Raw genomic sequence first — 27,684 nt, 5'->3', positions numbered from 1 at the left:
CATTAAAAGTTTGAGCCTAAATATTCCCGCAAGTAAAAAACTGCGGTATAAGGTTTCGTCGTAAATACGATAAATCTAATAAAGATTTGAATACGACTGAGACGGCCTTGCATGTTTCTTAATATTGCTTCGCGATTTCTTCGGGAACTGGGAAACTTTTGATTCCGTGTTTCCCTCTACCCTTCGGGGTGTGTCGCTTATATCGAGTTTGCATTCCCGGGATATTCCGTGTGCCAATTTTCACATGGTAATTCCACCTTTGCGAAGCCTCGATGGCATTTGGGAAGTTTTGAGGATATACCTATTTCAAGGTACAGTTGGTTGATGGTGTCGTACGTGTCCCAGAAGGGCAGCGGCGGTGAGGGTACTTCTTCCTGCTCGTTTGTGGGGGACGAGGCGGAGGGAGTGGCTGAGGGGCTGTTCGGGTCACTGAAAAAAAAACACAATATTAGATCATCAAGAATTTTTTGTACCAAGGCCGTTTAGCCAAGGAAAAGGGCTCCATCAGTCTAGAGAAAATAAGGAGAAAATGAAGAACTTCCTCTTTAAAGATCAATACTTCCAAGCATAAAAATGCGTGAAAAGAAGTAAAAAAGGAGAAATAATAATTTTCAAACATAAAAAAAGTTATTATTTACATCCGTATACTAACTTTTTTTATAATTGGTAGGATTGTTTTTAAATTGGTCGTATTTTTTATACAACAAACAAACAAACCATAACACCGATTCCCTGTAGGGGTAGGCAGAAAATATAGAATGCCATAACACTCTATATTGGCATACAGACCTCGCTTCTTCTACATTCATACATCTTCTCATGCACACACGCCGATTATTCCTACTTTTGACATGTCCATCTTCAAGTATTTGATGGACTTGCTCGTGCCATGTCTTTCTCGGTCTTTCTCGTTTTCTGCATCCATCAACATTCGCATCTTAGATCTTTTTAGCCATTATTACGCTGTCCATTCGCTATACATGTCCAAACCAACGCAGCACCCCTTTCTTGATTCTGTCTTAGCCTTACACACTTCACGGATCTCGACATTTGTGCACCTATCATACATAATTTTACCACACATTCGCCTGGGGGATTGCATTTCGACAGCATTCAACCTACTTTCATCATAATTTTTCCAATTCCATACTTCGCTCCCATACATTAGAGTTGGTACTAGAACTCCATTGTGAACTGCTAGTTTAGCCTCCTGCGATAAACATTTGTTTGCCAAAGTAGATTTCGGTGCACCGTTCACCCTGTCCCCGGCACCCTCCTTTCAATATCTTTCTCAGTTTTTCCATCCCTAGTAAACATACTTCCCAGGTAGACAAATTCTTCTGATTCAGAATATCTCCGTTCAACTGATCTCACAAATTAAGTTATATTTTCATCCCTTTCAAAAACCATCACTTTCGATTTATCAACATTCACAAGCAAATCGCTTTTTTTTTATTCTTTGATTATTTGAGTTTCAATGTTAATTAACTTTTTTTTGTATCTATTGGAAATGCATCGATAAACTTTTATTTATTATTTGTTTGTCCAGGTCTAAATTTGGTTAACACATTTATAAGTTTATAAATTTCATGGATAACAAAAAAAATTAACCAGCATTATTATAATATCCCTACCCAGTGGTGCATAGGGCACTGCATTGGTACCCACTTTAGCTATCTCTGTTTTTTAACCTAAGTGACACAAGCGATTCACCTCGTGATGGTACTGTGTAACATAATCATTTGCATGTAAAAATATCAAGAACGTTCCGAAGATATCTAGAAAGTGATAAAACCTCCCATATTTTTTTTTAAATTTGTAGATTTCAGAATCACTCGTCTTTTATTTTTATAATAAGAATACCAAAAATATGTTTATTCTTGGTACTGACAGTATTTTTCTTTTTCAAAAGTATTCAAAAATCTGTTGTGAATTTATCTGGCATTTAAACAGTATATACATCGAAGTAAGATCATTACGTATGTAATCTTAAAGCGTATGCTTCGGGTGCCAGTCTAAGAACAATTAAGTATTATAGTGTAAAACTACCGCGTCAAACGCCGTGGCGCAGTTGGTTAGACGGCCAACTGTGAAACGGGCACCGCGGGTTCGATTCCCGCCAGTTACAAGAAAAAAATTCAAGAAAGATTTTTTCTCATTGGTCTGGGTGTTGCTGTGTATATTATTACCTCCTTCCATATCCCCTCTTTCCTAAATAGAGGTTTAGCGGGTTATTCCTTGCAAACAAATTTTTAAAAATCGACCTTTTACGGAGTCAAACGAAAATCCTGGAATAACGGAATCTGAAGTACTCCACCAACACTCAATTTTCTTTTTTTTGGATTTTAACCTGAGACTAGCCATTGCAATAATTGAAAAACAATTACCCAGAATAAAAAATAAAAAAAATTGTTAAAGCTTTCTACTGAATGTGTTGTATAATATTTTTTTTTTGGGTAAAAGAAAATTTGTTTTTAAAAAAATAAAAATATTAAGCCAAACATGTTTATATTATAATTTTTTGTAAAAGGCAGATTTGCCGTTTATGTTAATAAAATAAAAATAAAATATAAATCTGGTTCTGTTTTACACACAAAAACGTACGTTTCATCCGCCCGCTCCTGGGTGAAGACAGAAAGTCTCAATAAATGAAAGTAGCGAAAAATGCCCTTACTAACAATTGTCACTGGAAGTTGCTGCGACCGTTCCTTTGTGTCTTCTCACACAATCAAATTACCTTAGACCCAAAATTGATCATCAAAAAAAATAGTGAATAATACAGTGTGTAAGGTGGCTACTTAAACTAGCCAATGACAGGTTATAAATGCCCTTTAATTGCCTAGTGTACTCTTGTATTCCGTTTTTAAAAACATACATCATCTCTTTTGTAATATATGTATATTAATTGTGATGAACTTCTAGAGGAGTGAAATCCGATACTTTCTACAAACATTTGTCTATATATTGTTGATAAAACTAAAAATCGTATTTATACCGTACGATATTTTATAGTACCTGGATTAACCTTTAAAAAAGGACATGATGACTACACTAACCAGACGAGACATCACATGAGACCTGATAATATTTCCTATATAACCCCGACCGATTTTTTAAAATTATAAGACTGATCATTTTGCCTTCACGTAACAAATATTAAAATATATTTTTCACTTCTACGATTTTTGTACTGACGCAGTGAACTGTGCATCATAGGGTTTTTTTATGAAGAGCCAGTATGTAAGTAGTTTAAATAAATGATGTGCATTAATTAAGGTTGTTTGATGGGAAAAATCGCTTAATACATTTAGGGGGACATTTTTGCGTATTTATTTCTGCCAGCTTTATTCCGGGTTTTCATTCAACATCCCTCCGCTTTCACCCATGATTTCTATACAAATAAATGGAGAGAAAAAACTTTCTATGACAATATTAGTAGCTTGTGCAGCACAATCACAAATGACTATCGACGTGCTAATTAGCGGCGTGATAGCAATTTTTCACCGTGGTTGTTTATCGTATGCGCGGTCACAATGAAACATCCGTGAAAGTTATCGATCGGGATTATTATATTTTTTCAATATTGTCACACTTTAACTTGATGCTAGGCAACACCTAATATTAAATGTCGAAATTCAAAATATTTACGTTTCGCAACGCATAATCAATCACATATTTGAATTTTACCGGTGTAAATATGGAGAATATTCCTAAACTGTAAGTAAAATAATTTAGTTTTATTTTTTTGCTCACAATTTATCATGCTATTTATTTGTTTTGAATCTAATTGAGAAAGCAATTAAGCTAAACATTTGTTGAAGGCGTTTGGCGTTTTGCAACGCGACCGCGATAACTTCAGCGTGTTCATAATTGTTCGTTGTGATCGCTCAAATACTTAGCACGTTTTTTAGCACGTCGATAGTCATTTGTGATTGAGCCCATCATAATAAAAGTCTTTCAATAGAATTTATTATCACGTTAATAATGTCGTCTAATTTGTAAAACGAACACATCACCATCATAATTTTCCTATCTATACTTAGTGGTGCATAGGGTCCTGCAATGGCACTACGATGTAAAATGGTTTTACGCTTCATGTGCCAGTTCAGGAACACTGAAATATTAAAATGTTGAACAGTCTTTTGAAACCTATATTTCACGTTTCACCCAGGACCTCTTAACGAGGAGGATTTATCAGAATTTAATTTCCGTTTGAATAATGTTTACCTGAGAGTATGATAATAAATAAAATAATGTGAAAAATACTAACATTAAAATATTGAGCATTTTATCATTACTTAAAAAAATTATTAATCTTATATAATGGTGCATTAGGCGCTGAATTACAACACTAGTTACACTAGAATATTCAAAATAACCGAACTTATCGCCATAAGTTAGAGACATAAGTATCAACACAACGCCACGAAAAAATTGAAAATCAAATATACACAACCCGCAGAAATCCAAAATTTGGTATACTCGGATAAAAATAGTTTTTTTTTGCAACACATCTTCATCAACACGTGAATTTCAGCACATAACAAACACCCAGGCTTTAAAAATTATATTTAATTTTTGTGTTCTCACAGGGAAATGAACTCGGAACCTTTCGCGTCTTAATCACTACACCACGAGAGCTTCCCATTGCAAAAAAAAATAATCATTGCCTTATTACATTCAATGAAAATATTCTGCTTAGTGTCATGTCTGATCATGACGATGGTCCATTACAGCGAGAATACAAGAAAGGAAATTACCGACCAATTGAAATGCCAACTTATATTTTATTTTTTATTTTTTACTGTCGTTCGTGCTTTTTTTTTGCTATATTTACTCGATATATTATGTATTGTTGCCAATATTCCAATCTTCAAGAAAATGCGCAAATAAACAAGCGTAAAATAAGGACCTCCACTGAGATTTATTTCCTTAAACGACAGAGTAATTTCTTTAGATTTGGAGTGACTGAAAGAATTGGCTCATGTCTCGTGTAAGCTTGAAATGTTTCGTTTATCTGTATAATATTAAGGGGCCCGGCCGTGTCGGGCGCCGTTCAGCGCCACGGCGCGCGGCGTCTTTATAAACCAGCGGAGCTATAAATCTTTGTTTAGTTTATTGCGGGCCCACGTGTTAGCTTAATATTACCGTAACATGACGTGGACTTCGTGTCCAGCAACCGGGACCATACCAGTATATTATATCACGTATTTATTACATACATATACATGTTTATGGTATATTGAACGAGGATTGTATACATATTTGTGTTGTATCGACAGTAACACCAACTCATCTGTAGGCTAAACGAAAATTGAACTACACTGGAACCACATTTTACATGATTTCGAAATAACAGGAATATTTTGTTTTCATTTTTGTGAATCTGTTTGTACCCTGTAATTTTAAGTGATATGGCTTAAAAGAAAAGTATTCCTTGTGAAAATTTATGAGGATCAAACTGAGGACCTCAATTGAGGACCTCAATTGAGGACCGTTTTCACAAAGCAAAATATCTACAAAATACAAAATTTAAAAAATAATTTTTATGATAAAAAATAACTATTAAGATTTTTTAAATATTTTTTTTTTTAATAAAGAGTAAGTGGAACTATTTATTTAAAAAATCCCAACTTTCTAAATTTTCACAAAAACGATATACCTTCATATTTTGTGATAGGAATGTATAGAAAAGTTTATTTGTATTTGGAATATAACATACATATTAACTTTTGCGTGAGATCATAATTACCATTTATTTGGTTATTTGTTATATGCCGACATATACCTACAATTTATAAATATTTTATTTCTGAAATATTTTCATATTATTATATGGTCTAATGATAATCAAATACAATAATTCTACTCGTACAACTTCGCATAATGGTTTAGCTACAATTTTATTTCACCAATCAATTTATTTTATTTAGAGTAATCGATTTCCGTCCAAAAATACATTGTGATTTTTCGTAGATATTCGCTTTGTGAAACCAGTCCTCAAATATGTAAAGTGAATCTGTTGTTTTAACAATAAAAATGACATGTAAAATTGATAATAATTGTATATTTTGTACATCTTAAGCTGTTTTTTTCTGAATGAAAAATTAAAAACCTGAAATCAAAATTTTTATTTTTGGAGACATTTATAACGAGATGTAAATATCGTAATGTTAGAAAATGGGTATAAAGTTGGTTAGAGCGGGGTTTGATTCTCGGACTTAATTCGTTAATCCGCGATACTAGCCAAGGGATCACAACCTAGTATATCGTAATATAAAAATAAAATAAAAACTTTTTTTGATAAATAAATAAGACGTCATAATAATTTCAGCTGGACGAGGTCCTTAGAATAATAATTGAATGCTACCTTCAATAATCAATGTTTATTTTTCATTCACTTATTTTTTTAATGTTTTTTCCATCTGTAATTTTTTTTTGAATTTATTTTTAGGTATTGTTTTATTTATTGGTTTGTTTTTTTTTACTATTTTTTTAATATTTTTACTTTATCATAAATGTTTTAGGTGTTTTATTTTTGTAATTTCTTCAATTTTGTTGCAACATTATTTTATAATATCATCATGTAGCTTTAGAACGGGTATTTTTGTATCTAGTGAAGCTGTCAGTAATATTTTCTTGAAATTTTTAAACGTCAAACACTTATTTGTTTTTTTGCCAATAAACGCCGTATTTTGTCACTGAACTGAACATTAATGTTTTATTTTCTATGCCGATATTTGTAGCCGTCGTTATACAAGACTCCGTTATCTCTTTTGACCCTCCGTAAATAAAGTCACCCCCTTGATCAGTAAAATATTTTTATTTAAATTCATCTTTCCACCCGAAATAGGGATCTTATCTAGATAGTAGTCTTATCATTGGGTAGACAAAATAGACTTAGTCGTGGGATTTATTTAAGAAATAAATATCCGGATTACCCCCTTATATTTTGAAACGATGAACTTGTATTCAAAAACAACAAATACCGTCACTCTGTGACCCCGTGCGAGTAGACAGAAAGGATAAAAAGCCACTTTACTTTTTTGAATGCAGACTTCGCTTTCTGTATATTCATTCACCTTTTCATGCATGCTCGACGATTGTTCTGACTTTTGGCACCTTTAAATATTTTTTTCATTGGGTCATAGTGACACAACCAGGAACGACCTGTGCCTGTGAGCTGGCCTCGACTAGCTAGAAAATGATGTTGATCATGATAATAAATATACTGCTTCTACCATCACACTGTTTTCCCTTCGGGGTAGGCAGGGTGGATGAACTACTTCACACGTCTATCCTTATATATTATTGTAGCTTCTTCTATTTGTATTGCCATATATGCTCTTGAAATGTGTCTACTGACCAGACTTAAGATTATGCTTTTTCTGATCATTTCACGTCTTTCTCAGTCTCTTTCGTTCTCTACATCCATCAACATAAACATCGTAAATCCTTTTGGCCGTTTTTTCGCTGTCCATTTGCTCTACATGTCCAAACCAACGCAGCACTCCTTTTTTGCTTTTGTCGATAATGCTTGTCTCAGCTCCACACTATGCTCCTACAGATTTAGACACCTGTACACCTGAAGTATATAATTTAATAATGCGTTCGCCTGAGAGATCGCAACGCTTGGATTCAGCCTACATTTATCAATGTATTTTCAATTCCATACGTCGCTCCAGGACTCTATATTGAATAATAAGTTATGTACGTTAGAATGTTTGTATTACTGAAAAAATATCGAATGTGTCTAGTTTATTTGTTCTTTTTTTTTTCTGCATGTTCACAGTGATATTTCTCATTTGAGATGTTTTAAATTTAATTTCCATTTAAAATTTCATATTCATTTTTGGGCCGTTTATTTGTAATGGTTTGCATTAAACGTAATTTAATTATAGATACAACTGTTCAAACATCAATTTTATATGTAGTACATCTTTAATATATTCTTGAAATACTTACATAACAACCATTAAACTCTTTATTAATTGAAATTAACGAATTTAAAGATCCCTTGAATTTTTATTTTCTTCATCATCATCTTTACCTTTCCGCACCTAATTGTGCATAAAACACTGCATTGGTATCCAATCGCACCCTGTCTTGATTATAAAAAGTTGTTACATGAAGTTAGGATGATAAATATTACGCTCCAAATGCCATCCTAGAGACTATTAAATATAATAATGCAAAAATACTATTTTAAATCAACATTTCAGGCAAACCGTCTCGGAAATTTTCTTTTAATTGAGTAAAATATTAGATTCTGATGCATTCATTGTATTATTTTATCTTTATATCCAATGTCCAGAACGTGTATTAGTCAATTCGTCGCAAAACTTGAAATTATTCGGGATAGATCTTCCCGCTTTCCTTACATTTCTTCCCCATCAATGCAGCGTGGAATGAAGATGGATTGGCATGGGTTAGCTCGAAATCGTATATGTTGATCGCGACCTTGAATGATTGAATACTTATAACTGTATTACAATACCTTTATGTAAATATTTTTCTAACCAAAATGAGTTTGTTCTAACTTCTGGGAGTACAAAATTTTTTGTATGATTTCATAATTAGAATAATAATCATTGTATACCATTATTTTGTTGCCCTTGTTTGCCTTCGCTATATAGTTTTATGTTTTTTTTTTTTCAGTTTTTTTGGAAATGTTTCTTTAAATAACTTGTATTTAGCTTAGCTTTATACGTAATAAGTTAAATAAAATAAAATTATAGTTTGAAACATCTATAGTTGTCATACGCGCGTCGCTTTAAATTAGATTACTACGCAATCTTTGGTAGCATAACTCCGATGTTTTAACTACGCAATAAATGCAAGAATCAGTGCATCTAACTTTGATCATTCTCCTCGATAACCTACTTTTAGATAGTCAAGATTTAAAGCATCTTGAATATAATTTATTTTTTCCAAAGGTCTAATTTTTTAACACATCTTTAATGAAGAACTTTTAACTTTTTGAAATCAAGTACGTTAAAGTTTCTGATAAGTTTTGGTTTTGGGTTACGCACAGATCGATGAGTGGATCAAGCCAAATAGGTAAAATGTGTGTACTGTGTATGAAATTCGTTTTATTGGTCTGTATAAATTGGTTATGATATTTATGATTATTTTAGTTTTTTATTGTTGTTTATGTTAATGATGATTAGGTTAATTGGATTAATTAAGTTTTTTATTGTTATTATTATGTTAACTTTGTTAAATAGCAAATCTTAGGCATGTTTCACATTTTGTAAAATGCTTCCCTCGGCACGGGACACCCCAGTGAAGGAACCATATTTTGTATAAAAAAAAGAATACAAACAATGGAAAACTATAAATAAATAAATAAATTTTAATTGCTTGTGTGTTATTTGAGAAATAAAACTATTTTGTTATGAAATAATATTTAAGAAGTGCTACGATACAAATGGAATTATGATGCATGGCGTGTTTTTCTGGAAAAGTAAGTGATATAAATGATTGGCTCTAGAAATAAGACGAGTCAGAGAAAGATGAAACCGTCACGTCTCCGCAATATATCCTGAACCAAGTTCAACGCACGCTGCAAACGAGCATTTGGTAAACTTTTTGTTTGAAACGCGACGCGCTTAAAAGCTTTCACAACGATACGACGGACGTTTTTTCAAACTACTCAAGTCACTGTCAATAACGGCAGACTATACGATGACAAATTGAGAAGGGTGCATATTAATGGCAAAACTCCAGATGAATTTCCCTCAAAAATCTTATAAACAGACTATAAAAGAAGCACTAATGTCTGTACCTTGTCAAACTTTGACTAATGTCTTTCGAACTTGAATCTTCAGATTTCCGCAAGTTTTAAATTATGCTAATTAAAATCATTAATAACATTCCCAAGATTACGTTATTCTCATTTGAGGGGGTAAACAGTTTTTTTTTTCTTCTATGTATAGGAACAAATTATATTTATGCAATGGAAACATTAATATCATAACCACAACATCCAATATAATAGAGTAGAGTAATAGCTCGCTCTTTCATGACATTGGTCGTAGGGAGTCAGAAAAGTTGATGCATGCCACGGATCGGAAATTTTTACTGTATTCCGAAAATAAAATATAAAAAAAGGAATTATTTAAAAACATATATTTATAGATGGCAACCATGAAGTTTCACATAAATAAATTGTCTATGTTTTTATGAATGTATGTATGTGTATGCGCATGGGTGTATGTATGTGTGTGTGTATATATGTGTATGTGTGTATGTATATGTATCAAAATGTGTATACGAATAAGTTTATATTTCATTTGTCTGTGCTCTCTATTAATTTGTTAACTATTATAATATATTAAAATGTAATTGCCTAGCTTGGAACGGGGTATGTACCCTTGTTAGCTGGGCAAAATGAATATAAAGTTGTATTTTGATAAAGAGTGTAAATAAATAAATAAATAAAATAAATAAATATGTTATAAATATTTAGTGCCCCGTTTAATACCTGCATTTGGTTTATTTTAAGATATGGTACAGAAATTTCAATGAAAGCTTATTTTCCTTATCTTATTTCGAAATGAAACGAAGATTGAAATGTTAAAAATTAAAAAACATTTAATCACAACCAAAATTCATTGCGTCACTGAAAAAAAGCGGGCTTTTATTCTATAGTAGGTAGGTAGGTATGTACAGTATGTAACAACTGCTTTTTTTAAAGTACCCTCCAATGAAAAAAACAATCCCAACGCCATTGTCATAAGTTTTAATTATTTTTACTGCACAGATAATTATTTTTTTTTGTTTAAAAGCTTATCCTTTTTGTTTCAAAAATATATTGTGCATGCAAAAGAGTTGATTTTGGTGAATTTAAGATGACTCACTGTGTAAAACTGACATCATTTGCAATATCAAAGAGACAGTAATTTTACGTGATAGGATATGCATTGGAATTAGAATCAGCTTTAAATTGTACGTTAATGACTTTTTGTGATAGGAAATAGGAATTAAGATTGAACTCCAATCAAGACTATGGTACTTCATATACTGCCCTTTACTAACAAATTCTTTAGAATATCTTGTACCCGACAGGATACGACTCCAAAATACATTTAATCAACCAATTACTGGAACTTACTCGAGAAAAATTCTTTAGAGCATGTCATCTTTATAATACCGGTCACGCAGATATTTTTCATATCTCCCATACGAAATAAAGAAGATTTCTTACATACAGTACGCCTATTTAGTTATACGATGTCAGTGAATATATATTTTCATTATTATGTTTTGTACTTACTACAATATTTTTATATAACTGGTTTGAATTCGTATTCTTTAAAATAAATTAATTTTAAAATACATTATTATTACAACTATATATATTTATATAAATATATATGTATATATACGTATTTATATTTTTATTTTTTATTTGTAATTTCTAAACTCCATGCATCCTTGTCCCGCCCAATTTACAATAACGTACTGTTCTTTAAAAAAACTGTATTTTCTTTGATTATTAAAAAACATTTACATGAAAATAACATTTTTATACATATAAACTGACATGTATTTACATAATATATAATATATTTACTTTGTAGAACTCTGTTATTAGTTCTGAGTATACACTATATTTGTTTGTTTACTATAAATATGTATGTAGAACTGTTAGTTTCCCAAATAAAATATATAAATTTCTAACATTTTGTAATTTTTAAATTACTTTATTAAGTTTTAGCTTACATCGTGGTGAAAAATTTAAAGCGACTGTTTTTACCATTTCAGTTTCTTAGTGTATGTTGTTATTTTCTGTGTATAATATGTCGGCAGCGTGGTATAGTGGTCAGTACGTTTGCCTAACATGCAAGAGGTCTCAGGTTTGATTCCCGACATCATCATCATTCCCTTTCCGCACCTAATGGTGCATAGGGCACTGGATTGGCACACTAAACGCAGTAAATCTTGATAATTTTTGTTACATCAAGATAAGATGATCAGTTTCACGCTTCTGGTACGAGTCTAGGGCCTATGAAATATTTTTAGTGTAAAAACACCCCTTTAAATAAATATTTCATATCAGCCATGTCGGGAATCGAGCCCGAGACCTCTTGCATGGTAGGCAAACGCGCTGACCATTATACCACGAGGCCGACTTGGTTGATATGAAATATTTATTTAAAAAAGGGTGTTTTCAAACAAGTAAATTTCATGATCCCTGGACTGGTACCTGAAGTTTAAGACTGATCATCTTACATTAATGTAAAAAAAATATCAAGATATGCTGCGATTGGTGTACCAATGCAGTGCCCCATGCACCATTAGGTGCAAAAAGGGATTTATGATGATGATAATGACATTATAAAAAAACGGTTTTTTGCCAAATAAATCATAGATGCGGTCTAACGTGTAATTAGACATGACTTTAAATTTCGGATTTGAAGGATGTTGAATTTTTTCAAGGGTTAATAATTTCTTTTTCCGCTATCAAAACGCAGTGTTTTTTTTTTATCTTCTCAAGCTTCAGGTGCCAATTCGAATTCTAAGACAGTGAAGTATTACAATGAACTAATTTTGAAATAAATACTTCTTGTTTACCCTGCCAGGAATAGAATACAGAACCTCAAACATAATTAAAGAATGCGCCAATAACTATTGAATGAGGTAGACTTATATCTACTATATTTTTCCTTTCAGAATTTTTATTTGAGAGTAGCTATCGAGTCGAAAACGCTTTTTCAGAGTTCTGATTCTAACAGTCACATACACGAAATTCTCACATATACAAAAAAAATATACACAAAACCTCTGTAAACAATAAAGTTCCTTCACCAAGAAGAGAGATATAATATCTGTTCCAAATGCTTATTCATCTAATTTGACTGTGAACTATTGAGGAGTCCGATAAAAACTGTCACAATGTTGGTGCAAAGCTGTTTGATGCTTTCATCAAACATATGTTTAAAGGAATATATATTAATCGGAATCCATTGATTGAAATGACTGAAGTAAATTTATGATATATATTGTTTAGCGTTGAAACGTATGATGACCCTCTCAGGGTTCGTTACTCAGGACCCTTTATTTATCGTCAAGGCTGATGACCTAGAAATATATTTTGTAGGTTTGGGCCATTGAATTATATAATCCAGAAACCGCGTACGCGCTTTAAACTGAAGCCGACAAAACTACTCATTAATCAGTAGTTTTACGCTTTGGTCATTAGTTACTCTGTAAACGTCGCTTAGTCGCAACTGCCGATTAAAATTTAATTATGCCGTGTTGTGTCGTTTGTAAGTGTGAAAATACTACTGTTAGTAATCGAGAACAGGATAGGATCATATTCCATGTGTAAGTAGTGAATTCACAAATACTATTATTTAATAATTCGATTATTTTACCGTCTGTCAGATTATTAAATAAAACAAAATTGACGCTTTGTAAGTATTGCCAGGGTAGTCGAATTTTTTAACCCAGATTTCAATTAAAAAGCCTTAGTATAATATAAGACTATTAATTTTACTTTATTACTTAATGACTATTTGATGTTTGTTTTACGTTTGCCTTATAAAACTACCTGTTTTTTTTTATATAGCTCGGTCAGTAAAATATTTTTTGAGGTAAAACATAACATAACACAAAATGTTCTTATATTTGTGTTATGATAATATATTTTTCGCGGTTTGGCAACATTACGCGGCCAGTTCACGCATGCGCGCAGGTGAGATGTCGTGCGGGGGGAAGGGGGCGTTTGGCAACTTTTGGACACAGTACGATGTATGCAACCTTGATTCTACTCGCCTTCTGGTATATTACAATTTTATGGTTCGTGCCCCAAACACACGCGAAATCGTCAAATAGGCAAAGCTGCATATATTTAAAAAATATTCTCCAACAAATGGGTATTTCAGTAAATGATAACATGGAAGTGTAATGTAGAAGTGTTTTGACGAAGATCAAAGACAATTATATTCCATGATAAATCATATAGACTTATCACAAGAGGTTGTTTGTATTTTCCATGATAATAATAATTGTTCGATAAATAAGAAAAATAAAAATTAAAGCGGGTTACAAAATACAAAAATTAATCGTAAAAATTTGCAGAAAATAATTTGTCTTAAAAAGTTCCAAAAGTTCGCAAAAGTTCGCAAAAGTTAACAGATGGAAAAGTTAACGAAATGTGGTTATTTTTATTTTGTTTATTCAGAAAAACAATAGCAATACAAACAAATACACACAACATTATAAAAAAAAACATAAAATAAAGCCAAATCAGTTTTCCACATAAATACAATTATAAAAATCCAGTTCAGTTAAATATCAATTCATAAAAGTGCATGTGTGCGAGTTTTTTTGTGTGAGGATGCGTGTGTAAAAAAGTGGAGTGTAGTTTTGGTAGGTATGTGAATATGTGTGTGAGTTTATATTGGCGTGAGGGTAGGTTAATGGACAGGGTGAGTGTGCGTTTGATATGAGTGAATAGAAACAACTTAAATTTATAATGCAAAATTTTTTTTTTTTTATAAAGAAACATAATTTTTTTCACATAATAGTTTTTTTTTTATTTTGGTTTAAAAAGTGAGTTAACTGCAGTTAAATATGTCTATGTTATTGAAAAATACATTATAATTACGCGTCAAGCGAATCAGAGGAGAGTTCTGTGCATACTTGGTGCGAACTGTAGGTACATGGAAAAGAGATAGATTCGTGTGACGGGTGCGGTAGCCAGGTACATTAAGGACCAACTCAGAATCCAGAACAGGACTATCAAGACGTCCATTAAGAATAGCATGTAAAATCCCCATATCTAATACCAATCGACGATCCTCAAGACTAAGTATATTATGTTTATGGTAAGAAGTTTTAGGTTAATAAAATAAAATAAATAAAACAACTTTGTTTTTAATAACTAATTTTTATTTTTCACCGACCGGTTTCCAAGCAAACAAGCTTCTTTGTCAAGGTTTACGTAACTAATGAATTGATTCCTTTTTATTTTATTTCTATCATGTTCACTAAATACTACACGTGGACCCAATAAATCAAGTGTTTTTTTTCTTACACGGGTGGTAATCTGATATCATTATTTTCGAAGTAAGACAGGAGAGGACTAAAAGAAATATTGTTTATTTGGTTATTAATTATTGTTTTCTTATAATGAATCGCTTTTTTAATTTCTAAGATTTCTAAGTTGCCCAATTTTAATATATTATTTCCAAATGAAGTCCTTTTAATCCAGTGTCTTTATTGAAGTTATGATTATTTTCTATCAGATGATTTGCGAATTCAGAAAAATTATTATTATTTAAGCATCTGAAGTGTTCTTCCACTCTAATATTAAAGTTTCTTTTAGTTTTTCCAATGTAGATTGAATCGCAATCATTACAATTTAATTGGTATATTCCAGATTTATTATATTTACGGACTTTGTCTTTGTGATTTTTTAACAGTGTTCCTATATTATTAGTTGTGTAGAAAGCCGGTTTAATGTTTGGTGGTAGGGAATTTGATAATTTTTTTCAAAGAATGTCATTTATAAAAAGAATCCACCTCCACTGTTTACGTGGGTTTGCTTTATTTACTGTGGGAGTCGAATATAAATATTTGTTTGTAAGTTTGCGTTTTAGTTTTTGATTTAATATTTTATCAATTAAGTTCTCATTATATACATTATTATTAGCAATCTGTTTTATTGTATTAAGTTCTTTTTAAAATTAGTATCATCCAGTGCAACGTTAATTAACCTATGTACCATTGAATGGATTGCGGAATGTTTATGGGCAATTGGATTTTAGGTTGTTTAAATAAAGGCAGAACAGTGAATATTACAGTGTGTAAAATGGCCACTTAAACCAGACAATGACAGGACATTTACCCTGTAAATGCCTAGACTTCCATATTCCTTGCATCTCATCTCTGTTAAATAAAATGCAATACAGTTCTGATTGTCACCGCGACACAGTTTCACACAAATAAGACAGAAGTAAACATTGCGAAATAGGGATGATTCGAGAATTTCCCACACGCTGTAAAGGCGCTGTTTGTTTTGCTTACCCGGACTTGGCGAAGTTGGTGATGTATTCTATAAGCGTCTTGGAAATGGCTTGATCCTGTGCGGTGTAGTTGTGCGGGAAGAAGGGTAGACCGCCAACTAGCGGCAGACCGAAGCAGTACGGGATGTCCTCTCCGTGCACCGAACCGGAACGCTGGGGAATCCCAAATACTCATTAGCATTATTAATCAAAGTGTATTTGAATATCTGCGATAGAATGTGGTATAACTGGCGAATGATCGATATGTGTGTTTACATATAGATGCGTTGCGTAAAATAAATAAATTTATAACTAATATAATATAATCTCTAGCCACCTTCAAGAAACGCCTGAAAATTTACTATATATCCTTATAACCCTGACCACAGAATACAATAATTTGTATGTACTCTTTTATTTGAATCTTAATCAAAAATAATGTCTGAGCACTCGATGACAAACTATTATTTACTATTAGTAAAATATTATTAACCTAATTTTAGTGCTCATTAGGACACATGTTTTTTTTTCCTTTTGACTATACGTGTAATTTATATCATTTTTCGTTAATACTATGTAAACCACGGTGATGGTAAATATAAAAGTGTATTTTAGTGTTTTGCAGGTTGGTGTAATGAGTATCCTGACAAAGAAACGGGTGCGTCTCGAAACCGGTAGAAATAAAAAGTCCGTAAGTGGTTAAATACTATTAACTAAGATTAATGAAATATTATTTTTTACATATATTCTTTAATTAATCCGGAATATCTGTTTCCGTCATGTCAAAATATTTTATTAATACTGTAGCCATCGAACAAGTCCATTATATTAAAGACGTAGGTGTTACTTTTGATCCTCAGTTTTTCTCACCTCACTATGAAATTATCTCCAATGCAAATGTTAGGTTTTGTTATTTATAACATTCAGTATTTTCAAAATATTGAAGCAATCGTAATTTTATTTTGTTCTATTGTAAGATCACAGCTAGAGTATGCATCTGCAGTTTGGAGTTTCGCTTATTACTGCAATTCATATGATCTTGAATGAGTACAAAGAAAGTTTTTAAAACACATTCAATTTAAATAAGGTCTACCTGTGTCAGAAATAAATTATAAATCCCTGATGAATAATTTGAATTTAACATTACTATCAAGCAGGAGGACAGTAAATGACCTCTTGTTTATTTATAAATTATTAAATAATAAAATAAATTGCCTAGAACTGTTAACTTTACTAAACTTCCGTATTCGCATTCCACATAGACCAACAAGACTAATTTTTTTGTTTTGCAGTCATCATCATGGTACTAATTTTCATTGAATTCACTAATTATTCTTATGCAGCGACTTGCAAATCAATATAGTTATGATTTAGATTTATTTTATACCACGCTGCTGATGATCAAATCCTGTGTTTTTAAAAAGAATTATCAAATAAAAGTTCAAATAATGATTAGTTCTTCACCTTTGTTTTAACTCCTAACTCATGAGTGTATATTTATTTTTTAAATTTATTATTGTTTGGTATTAATAAAGACGTGGCATGATCAGATAAACCAAAATCTTAAGTCTGGTCATGTCAAAAGCAGACAGAACCGAAGGGCATGTATGACAAGATGTATGAATGTGCAAGAGGCTAGGATTGTATGCCAGGATAGACGTGTGTGGCGGTCCATTCTCTCTGCCTACCCCTACGGAGAAATAGCGTGATGGTAGTAGTAATTAATATTTATATAAACTATGAAGTCAACTTTTAACTTTACTTTTAAAACACTTTCTTTTTCTTTCTTTTTTCTCTTTTTTTTCTCTTCCTCTTTTTTAAAACTTCTACTTTCTTCAATTTACCTTTCTTTTAAATAGGTTAATATTTATATTTGTTAAAGATGTAATATTAATTTTTTTATATGTAAATACTGTTTACCATTGTATATTTTTCTCGATGTTTTTGTTCTTTTTTAATATTATGCTATTTTTTTTCACTGTTTTTTTTGTAATTATGTAAAAGGTTCATGGAACCGTAAATAAATAAATTAATAAATTTATAAAGGCATCTCATTTTAGTTACCAACTTGCGCGACATAAACCTGACGATAAATGTGTGTGAATATATACGTATGTATGTACGTTTGTATGAACATGTATGTTTATGAATGCATTGCAAGTGCTATGTTAATATTAACAGCTCCCCAGGGAGTTGAAATCAGTCCTTGTCTAAAAAAACTTGGACAAACTCAAAACATTGTTTACAATAAGTAATAAAAAAATGTATAAAGAAATATGTTAAAAAAATAATGACAACTTTAATAAACAATGTGAGTTCCTTAAAATCATCACTATCACCATACTCATATCCTCGCCCGATGGTGCTCAGGGCACTATTTTGGTATGCCAAATGTAACTTACCTGGACCATCTTTTACATAAACATGATAAGTCTAGTTTAAAGTGCCAGTTCAGGACAGTGAAATATTGCAGTGTATTTGTGCGGCTTAGTGATGTAGTTGTCAGCGCGTTTGCCCACCATGTAAGAGGTCATGGATTCGATTTCCGACATGGTTGACATGAAATATTTATTTAATAGGGTGTTATCACATCAGAATATTTCATAGTCCTTTGACTGGCACCTGAAGCGCAAGATTAATCATTTTACCTTCTTGTAAGAAAATTTATAAAGAAACGTTGCGATTGGTGTACCAATGCAGTGCCCTATGCAACATTAGGTGCCAAAAGAGAATGATGATAATTTGTAATAAAGCCTATTAGGCCTATAAGCCTTAAGGTTGTTTTCTAAAAAACTTTTCGTTTTGTGATTTAAGAAAGGTTTATGGATCTACATTCTGAAGATATCTCCTGCAGCAGGTAGCTGAAACGTCGGAACAAATTCAACCAATAATGGGAGTATTTTAGTAAGTGATGATGTTTTCTTAGAATTGAACGTAATTATACAGAAAGCAGCTAGCCATAGAAAAGTGAATCTGAGATAATAGTACTTTTGTGAAAAGAGTGAGTAACCAAATCTACAAAACAGTTGGAATGTTTTTTACTTTGAAAAAAAAAGTGTAACCATGTGTTTGACCAGATTTCATGATATAATTGACAGCCAGATCTAATATTGAATAAAACCTCGTACGAACTCTAAATGCATGGGTAATATACAATTTCATGACATTTTGACGTCATGGAATTTTCAGAAGGTAATTATTACGGTTTTTTGTATCATAACGGCCTGGCTATTTTGAACAGAACATACTCGTAGAATTGACATTCCTGATTTTGATAAGATCAATATCTTATTTTTTCAAAATTGTTGACTGGCTGCTTTCTGCATAACTACGTTCAATTATTGTATTTATTTTAAAGCTAAAGCCCTGTTTTTTTTTTTAATAATGGAAGCCTTCATTTATATAACCATAATGTGTTTAATAAAATTTATTCAGCATATCCTAATGGATTTTTAATTACTATCCTCATCTAGGTTTATAGCATATAGAAAACCTCATTACTTGCTAAATACCTCCCACAAACGATAACATTATTAAACAGCAATTATTGTGAGTATATGAGGAAACTTTGTAAGTACTTAGGTTAGTTTAATAATGTTTTAACAAGTCAAAACGCATCACTTTAAATATTCTTGTATATTTAAAAAATAAAATTATTATTTCATCCAAAAATATATTTATATTTCATAACAATTTATTAAAATGGAAACCCGCAAACTAATTCGCTATAAACAAGTCATCATTATTTGATTTTACAAAATCAAAAAATTATCCAGCTGTGATCCTGTTGCTACTGTCATGGACTCACAAATCAGACGTCCGAGATTCGCACTCCCGCTTTTTTTGAAAAATTGATTCTCATTTTCTAATAGTGAGTTATTTACAACTCGTTAAACATATGTTAATCAAATGAACGCAAATGTTTCTCTCAAAAAATAATATTTATAATTGTATCTGCAATCTATTTTTTATATTAGAAATGAGTCCGACTCATACGTATATTGGGAAACGCATTGTTAAAAAATGAATAAATTGTGATTTTCCCTTCAGCAGAACAAGCTTTCAGAGCGAGTTTTGTAACTCTACTAATTAAATGAAATTACAACAAATAAATTATTTTTCTTCTGGTGTCTTGTTGGGTTTCCCGACGACGCCGACGTTGGCGATCACTGCAGCGAAAGCATTTTTATCCACCGCTACTTTTTTATTCCACGGCCAAGACGACTGCTTATTGACGTACTAGCTGTAGTGATTCCTGAGAAATGATGAACGGAGTGGTTTCTCGTTGCGATTTCTGATGGATTTTTCTGTTAAAGCTAGCTTTCTTTAGCTGGTTAGTTCTGGTTTGGAGGCGCCATCCTCTCTTTTATTCTCTTCTTATCTGCTGGGATACCGTTATGAGTGTAAACATTAAATAAATAATACTGTTAATGATCAAAACACGCTGTATTATTTCAATTAATTGAAAGCGTGGTAACTGAAATTGCGAACAGCAAGAGTAAGTTAAGACAAGAATCAGTATTTTACAAAACTCTGGTAAATTAGTGGGTACGTCTCTCTTGGGGTGAATATTTCCGAAGACCCGGGGTAAAATTAAAAAGACCGGGAAAAATAGTCCAAATCGGACAGCTTAATAATTTGTCCGTCGAAAATAAAAACACAGTAACTCACGACGTTTTTTCGTATTTTTAGTATTCTCGTATGTTCAGTGTGTGTTTGTGTGGCCTCGGGATGTAGTGGTTATCACGTTTGCCTACTTTGCAAGAGGTCTTGGGTTCGATTCCTGACATGAAATATTTATTAAAAATGTGTTTTTACACACCACTATTTTATAGAACCTGGACTGGCACCTAAAGCGTAAGACTGATAATTTTACTTTCATGTAACAAAGCTTATCAAGATACACTGCAATTGGTGTACCAATTCAGTTCCCTAAGCATCATTAGGTGCGGAAAGGAAATAATAACGATATTTGAAAAAAATTCATAACAGTTTTACATTGTAATTTTTGGTTACACCGACTGTTCAATGCTTAGGAATTTGGCCCTTCGGGCTTTGTTTTACGGCCTCAATTCATCGGCCTCGGGCCTCGGTTGATTAGATCTTGAGCGTTTTGAAATATTGCTCATTTGGGCAACACTTTTTTTTTGTTCAAAGCAATCTAAATGCATAAAGAGAAATTTGTCACTGCTGCTAAAACCGCACCAAATTTACAGATAATATAATATATATTTAATATCTAAATAAAAAAGTTCGGGTAGTAAACGATTAACATAGAACAGCGGAAAATCCTCCAAAATATAAATATTTGCGTAAATAAAAAAAAACTAAATGATTGAAAATGTGTAACGTAAATATTAAATTAAAGAGAATTCATTAATGAAAATATACAAACGGAAAAAATAAAAGACTTACCGATAGATAGATCTTTATAATCCCAGAATTGACACACATTACTTTTCACATATAGCATAATTCATTTAATCGAGAAACATTTTTTAATGATATTGAATTGAAAGGTTGAAATTTTGAAATGTGACATTTAAACGCTACAAATTGGTGATTTTTTCAACATGTTTTGACATTTTAATGTTATGACTTTTGATATTTCAATGAATTTTATTGGAGTTATGACCGAGAAATTGAAACTTCTTTCTCTCTCATACACAGCGTTTAGACAGTGCAATACTGAATTAGCAATTGACGACAAATTTTATCAGACAAAAACGAGTACGATTTACTTAAAGGATAGAGGTCAAATTCTTATCCGCCTATCTAGTCTAACGTTCAACAAAGCACTGCACCATGAAAAAAATAGGGTAGATTAATTAAAGCACACGAAATAGTACTCCATGAGGCCGATTAATCTTTACTCGATTTATTTTAGCAAAGTTTTCACTCGTGAGTAGAAACTAAATAAATAAGACCAAAAAAGAGAATAATAAATTAGTGTCAACCCACCTTTATTTTACCGGACCGAGTGGATTGGCACAATACGTATGAAACGGACCCGTGCGTGATAGACACAGTTAATCATTTTTATTATAATAATATATAAGATTGTATAGGTGTACTTTACTTTACGTGTGTACTTTATTAGATATTTTTTTTTAATGATTCAAACAATGTTGCCGGTTGTTGCTTTTTACATTTGATAAACTTATATTAAGTACCATTAAAAAAAAACTCCTTTTCTTTTCAAAGTTTTAATTATGTATGCACGCATTGTTTTTTTAACTCAATTTTTTTACAATTTTTATTTTTTTATGATATCCATATCTAAGTATATTTTTGATATGAACATGCTTTGATATCGTATTTATGTTACTTTTTTTTCACATTATATTGAAGTGTTTATCTTTTATTAAAAATGTATTTTTGTAAGATTAAAGGCACCAATTGCCGTTTCATAAATTAATAAATATGTTAGTACCAAGAATAAACGTATGTTTTTTTACAGTACTGGGTTTCAACGTTTAAAAAAAAAATATGAAAGAAACGGAGTAACGCCAAAAAGCTAGCGACTTATGTAAGATATGACAATTCCGAGCACATTTTGCTATCTGTAGGTTACTGTGTTTTTTTCTTTTGAGAGTCAAATTCTTTTGGAATATCGTTGGTACTTGAATGGGGAGAGGAGGGAATTACGCAAGGGAGGGAAGAAGTGGCCGCCACTTCCTTAAGCTGCTAAAATCTCGATGATTTATTTATTTGAAAGCAGTAAAGAGCATTACATATTTCCTTAGTCCCTATAACGATCGCTTCCTTGACCTATATATCATATCTTAATCCCCCTCTGATTCAAAGACAAACGATACACCCAATGAAATTAAATTATGTAAAATGTCAAGTATTTTCAAATTACGCGTTTCCGATTTCATTATTAAAACGTTTATTTGTTTTTGATGTTTAGTAACGTTTTTTTAATTTCCCTTAAGGCATTTGAGATTGACGTCAATGCAAATCACACGAGTCTCGATGTAGTCCTGTGGTAATTTCTCGGACTCATGGATCGGAGGTTCGATGTTCAAACTCCAGTCTGCCTTAAGTCAATTTACATTTTCTAGTACAGTTTGTACTATCAATGCAGAACTTATTTGAACATAGAAATAAAATTAGAATATGTAAAAAGTTACTTGAATGCTACTAGCAAGTCAAGTCATGAAATTTAATCATTGTGTAATAATGAAATTGTACATTTATAATAAACAAATATCTTCCAAAAATAAAAGTTTCTTAAAAACCGACCGATGGAAGAGTAAAAGAAATATGAATATTCAAACATAAATAAAATGGTTAATTTTATACAGTAGGTATATATTTGTCCGCCTCTTGGTCTAATGGTTAGCGCGTTTGCCTACCATACAAGAGATTCTCGAGTTCGATTCCCGACATGGTTGAAATGACTTATTTATCAAATAAGGTAGTCTTACTATTAAATATTTAATAGTCCTTGGAATGGTACCTGAAGTGTAAGACTGGCCATCTTACCTTTGTTACCAATGTTTTCAAGATACGCTGCGGTTGGTGTACAAATGCAGAGCATTGCACTATGACATTGACATTGAGCTATGTACCATTAGGTGCGGGAAGCGAATGATTATGATGATACGATGTGTAAACTCAAACCAGATGTGAACGGGTCATAAGCCAGAAAAAAGCTATACTACGAGTATCTCTTTAAAAAAGTTTTCCGTAATATTTTAAGTATTTTAATAAAAAAACTTTTCACGACTTTCCCGAATATTTACGAGACTGTTTTCTGTTAGAAAATCGTTATGCTTTTTTTTCATACAAACGTATTCCCATATTTTATTCCTGGATTATTGCGCTAAAGCAGTAATTTTTTACCCTCTGTAGATATTTACTATTGGCGCGTCTATATCATTTTAATGTATTGACTTATTCTTTCATATGGGAGCTAAAACCATACAAAAACCCATAGAAGCGCCCAGTTTTATCTGCCGTCTTCGGACGAATGATGTGCAAATATAATTTGATAAATAATTTTGTCAAACGGTAAAAGTACCGGCACAGATAATTTCATTTTGATAAACTTTATAAAAAATAAAAAAAACAACTAAAATGGTTTAGTTTTGGGGGGCAGAAAACGAGTAAATGAAACCTTACTTTTGTCGGCTGTGTTCGAACGTCGGACCACTGACCCCTTAGTCCGCGACGCTACCACAAGACCTAAATAAACGTACATTATAGTATTTTTTACGTTGTGTGTAAAGAAATATTTTACATATCGTATTATCAGCGCTATGAATGTTTAAAGTTTGGTAATTTTTAAATTACTTTTTCCGTAAACCAAAAATCTATCTCAGCAATCGATCATTGGTTAATCCAGAAGAAATTGTGACGTCGTTCAAAGTAGTTTGCTTTCATTATTTTTGTAATACATTTTCAAAAAACTTCAGCGAACAATTTAATTCTCTTAGTTTTACCGCACGTTAGAAATACTTTTTCATATCATATTTCCCGTAGCACTGAATTTTCTTATTTAAACCATCCCACCACAAGTAAAATGCTCTGTAAAAGTATGCGTAGACCCAAAGAGGTTCATTCATCATCGTCATTATTTCCCTTTCCGCACTTAGAGGTACACTGGGCACTGAATCGACAAACCAAAAGTTGCGTATTTTTATCGTATGTTACACGTAGATAAAGTGATCAGTCTTACGTTTCAGGTGCCAGTCCAGGAACAATGAAATAGTGCAGTTTGCACAACCTTTGAAATTAATATTTCGAAGTCCTCCTTGTTAGGAATGCAACTTACCCAAATTAAAAAATGATAATCAAACGCGGCAACTACTTTAAAACGAGACAGACTTTCTTCACTCGAATCACATATTCAGGATGTTTGTCTGAAAGAAGCCATCTAGTCAAAACACTCATCTAGGGTTCCGATTCTATTTCACATACAGAACTGTATTCTACATCCGCTTGGACATAGAGCGGAAGAGGTTTATTGCTTTTTTTGTTTTTTTTCTCAGTTTATATTTATACACTGGAAATTGTTATTTTCCTTCTGACTATAGTGAGAAGATCTGGTGAGATAGTCAACTGTGGCCTTGTTGAGAAATGTTTTAACCTCTTATACCCGTATGCAGAGACAAAACTTAAGGTAAGGAAAGTATATTCTAATTTCAAATGCAGAGAATGACCCGAAGGTGAAGACAATAGAATGTACTTTCCTCACCTTAAGGTTTGTCTCTGCATACGGGTATTATTCTTTGACGCGAAGGTACAAATTTTCCCTGGTTTAAAATAACTCATGTATCTCTTATATTATTCCTTACATAAGAACGCAATGATGTAACTAATCACAGTGGGTACATATTTTGTGATTTTTTTGTAGTTTTGGCCATTTTGAAGTAATTAACTCAAAAAAATTACTCCTTGAGATAAGTCTTGCTTAGAGTTGTCCCCCGTCCTTGTGTAAATTTCTACGCCTTTACAAATCTCAATATTATAATTATGATAGCAGGGTTTTTTTTAAAAAATATTTTTGTGGTTTGATTATATTGCGCTTTTTAGATTTATTTTTGTAAAAGTTATTTTTATATTGCAATTAAATGACGGTGTAAATTTGTTCCCATATTTTTTTTACATGAAAAGTTTAAAAAAAAAACATGTAATGGTTTTCAAGCATTTGTAACTTTTTAAATTTATTATATTTAAAACATAATTAAAAAATAAAATTTTCAAAAACTCTTCTAAATCTATGGTTAATCTAGGGTTAATATATTAAAGTTCTTCACAGCTATATATAATATAATACGTATTTTTATTTGTAAAAAATGAATTGTATTTATCTACCAGAATATTTGGATTATGAACCTCTTATTATCTAACCATTAGAAAATCAAAAGAAACATTCAGGCTGTAAAAAGATTGCAAATAAACTCCTATTCTAAGAAAATTCCGTTGTAATTTCCTATTACAGCCAAATGGCACAATAAATTAAGATTGGATAAGTCCTTTGGCCATTACAATAATAGCACTCCACAGCGGAGCTGACTAGTCGCCTGTCCGGCTAGGAGTGGCAAGGGGGGTGGAGAGGGTGTCGGGAACAAGGGAAGGGAGGGGGAGCATATCCACTTTATTATGGTCATCAGAAAACCATTGGAAGTCAGGGTGCCGACGATCTCCGAAGTGCTCAAATTAGAATCGTCTGATACATTAATACGTCCGACCACGGACAAACTTTACTTTGACTGAAGGGATTTTTTTTGTGTGTATTTAAATAAAATAAAACTTCTTTAATTTATTGAAAGGATATGCGGTGTCTGGAAATTTTGATGAATAGGTATTTGAACATTGTTTTTCTGTCATCCTCTCGCAAATCCCTCCTCGATATTGTGCGAAAAAGTCACTTGTACATGGCGTTGAATTGATTTTGCCTAAAAATTGACAAAATCAACGTTTCACTGTCCTGTTTTCCGCACACCAAAATTAAACCGTTTTGGTTGTTTTTTATAAGAGAGTCTAAAAATAATATTTTCTGTTTCGGTGCCTTTTCTATTTTTCATATTTTTTCATATTCGATACCGTACGTCCAAAAACGGCAGATAGTACTAGGTGCTTTTTTGGGTTTTTGGATGGTCCAAGCTCCGATGAGATATAATTTTAAAAATGCTAAACGAAAGACATGCCAATGGTAAATATCTACAGAGTATACAAAAATTACTGCCCAAGTACCATAATATAGGGAGAAAATACGGGAATACGTTTAGAGAAAGAAAAATCAATCCACCATTCTTCTTAAGATACCTTCTGTTTTTTTGTATATTTACATAAATGGTAGATTTATTTATTAAACTGTACTGTATACTGATTTTTTCTTAAAACTGTCATTCTAATAGATTTATTTTATTTTAACAGATATTCGAATCTTTTGAGAACGGAGTATGTTGGTCATGGCATCAACATAACTTATGATCTGTCATAAGCTAGTTCAACTGAAAACTTCACACACTGTTTGTAATATTCACCATTTTGCGAATGAAGGTAGCTAGATCTCTGGATGGTTTCTTAAATAAAGCATTCTACTTTTATTCGTAGATAAGAAACCATTTAAAATAAAATGGTTTTAAGCTCTTCTCCGAAACAATTAAATTCGCTTTGGCTTAGCCGTACATTTGTGGAAATTAGAAAAACTTTAATATACAGCACTTGTTTAGTAAGCGTAGACATGTTGTCTCTAATTAAAAAAAGTTAGAAAATATTCATGTTTTAAAAGAATAAAGACAGCTCATGGTTAGTATATTAAATCACTTAATTTTTAAATATTTCAAAATGCTTTCAATTACCTTTTTTATGTAAAGTTTTCTAGTTTAAAAAAACATGATTTATAAATAAATTCTAGATAATTTTGTTGTTTGCTTAGAAAATTTTGTGGTCTGAGTAGGCAAAACGACACTACGTGTCATAACTGTTTTTTTTTATATAAATCATCTATAATTTTTAATTGTTCATTTCCGTAAAAAAAGGCGTTCGGATAAAAAGCAATTGCTTAAAATATTTAATTATTCAATTTTTATCAAACATAGCCCTAACTTATTGCTCAATTCAATAATATTTTGTTAAATTTTGTTTCTAATTTTAATTTACCATATGAAATATTTCATATACATAAGTAATTTAGGAGGCCTTCTCACTA

At 31.7% G+C, this 27,684-nt stretch overlaps 1 protein-coding gene across 1 annotated transcript in view; it reads right to left on the bottom strand.

Moving 5' to 3' along the window:
• LOC148277555 (uncharacterized) overlaps nucleotides 1-27,684 on the bottom strand; it is a 320,355-nt gene that overhangs the window by 5,754 nt on the left and 286,917 nt on the right. The window contains exons 10-11 of the mRNA XM_088232727.1: nucleotides 16,039-16,190; nucleotides 302-429 (exon numbers count right to left, since the gene is read on the bottom strand). Coding sequence (XP_088088853.1) covers nucleotides 302-429; nucleotides 16,039-16,190 — 280 coding nt within the window. The remainder of the gene's footprint in view (nucleotides 1-301; nucleotides 430-16,038; nucleotides 16,191-27,684) is intronic.

Source organism: Micrasema longulum, unplaced genomic scaffold (genome assembly GCF_059751315.1).
Source record: "Micrasema longulum isolate JH-2025_06_02 unplaced genomic scaffold, ASM5975131v1 h1tg001012l, whole genome shotgun sequence".
NCBI lineage: Eukaryota > Metazoa > Arthropoda > Insecta > Trichoptera > Brachycentridae > Micrasema > Micrasema longulum.
This window is presented reverse-complemented; position numbering and strand designations above follow the sequence as displayed.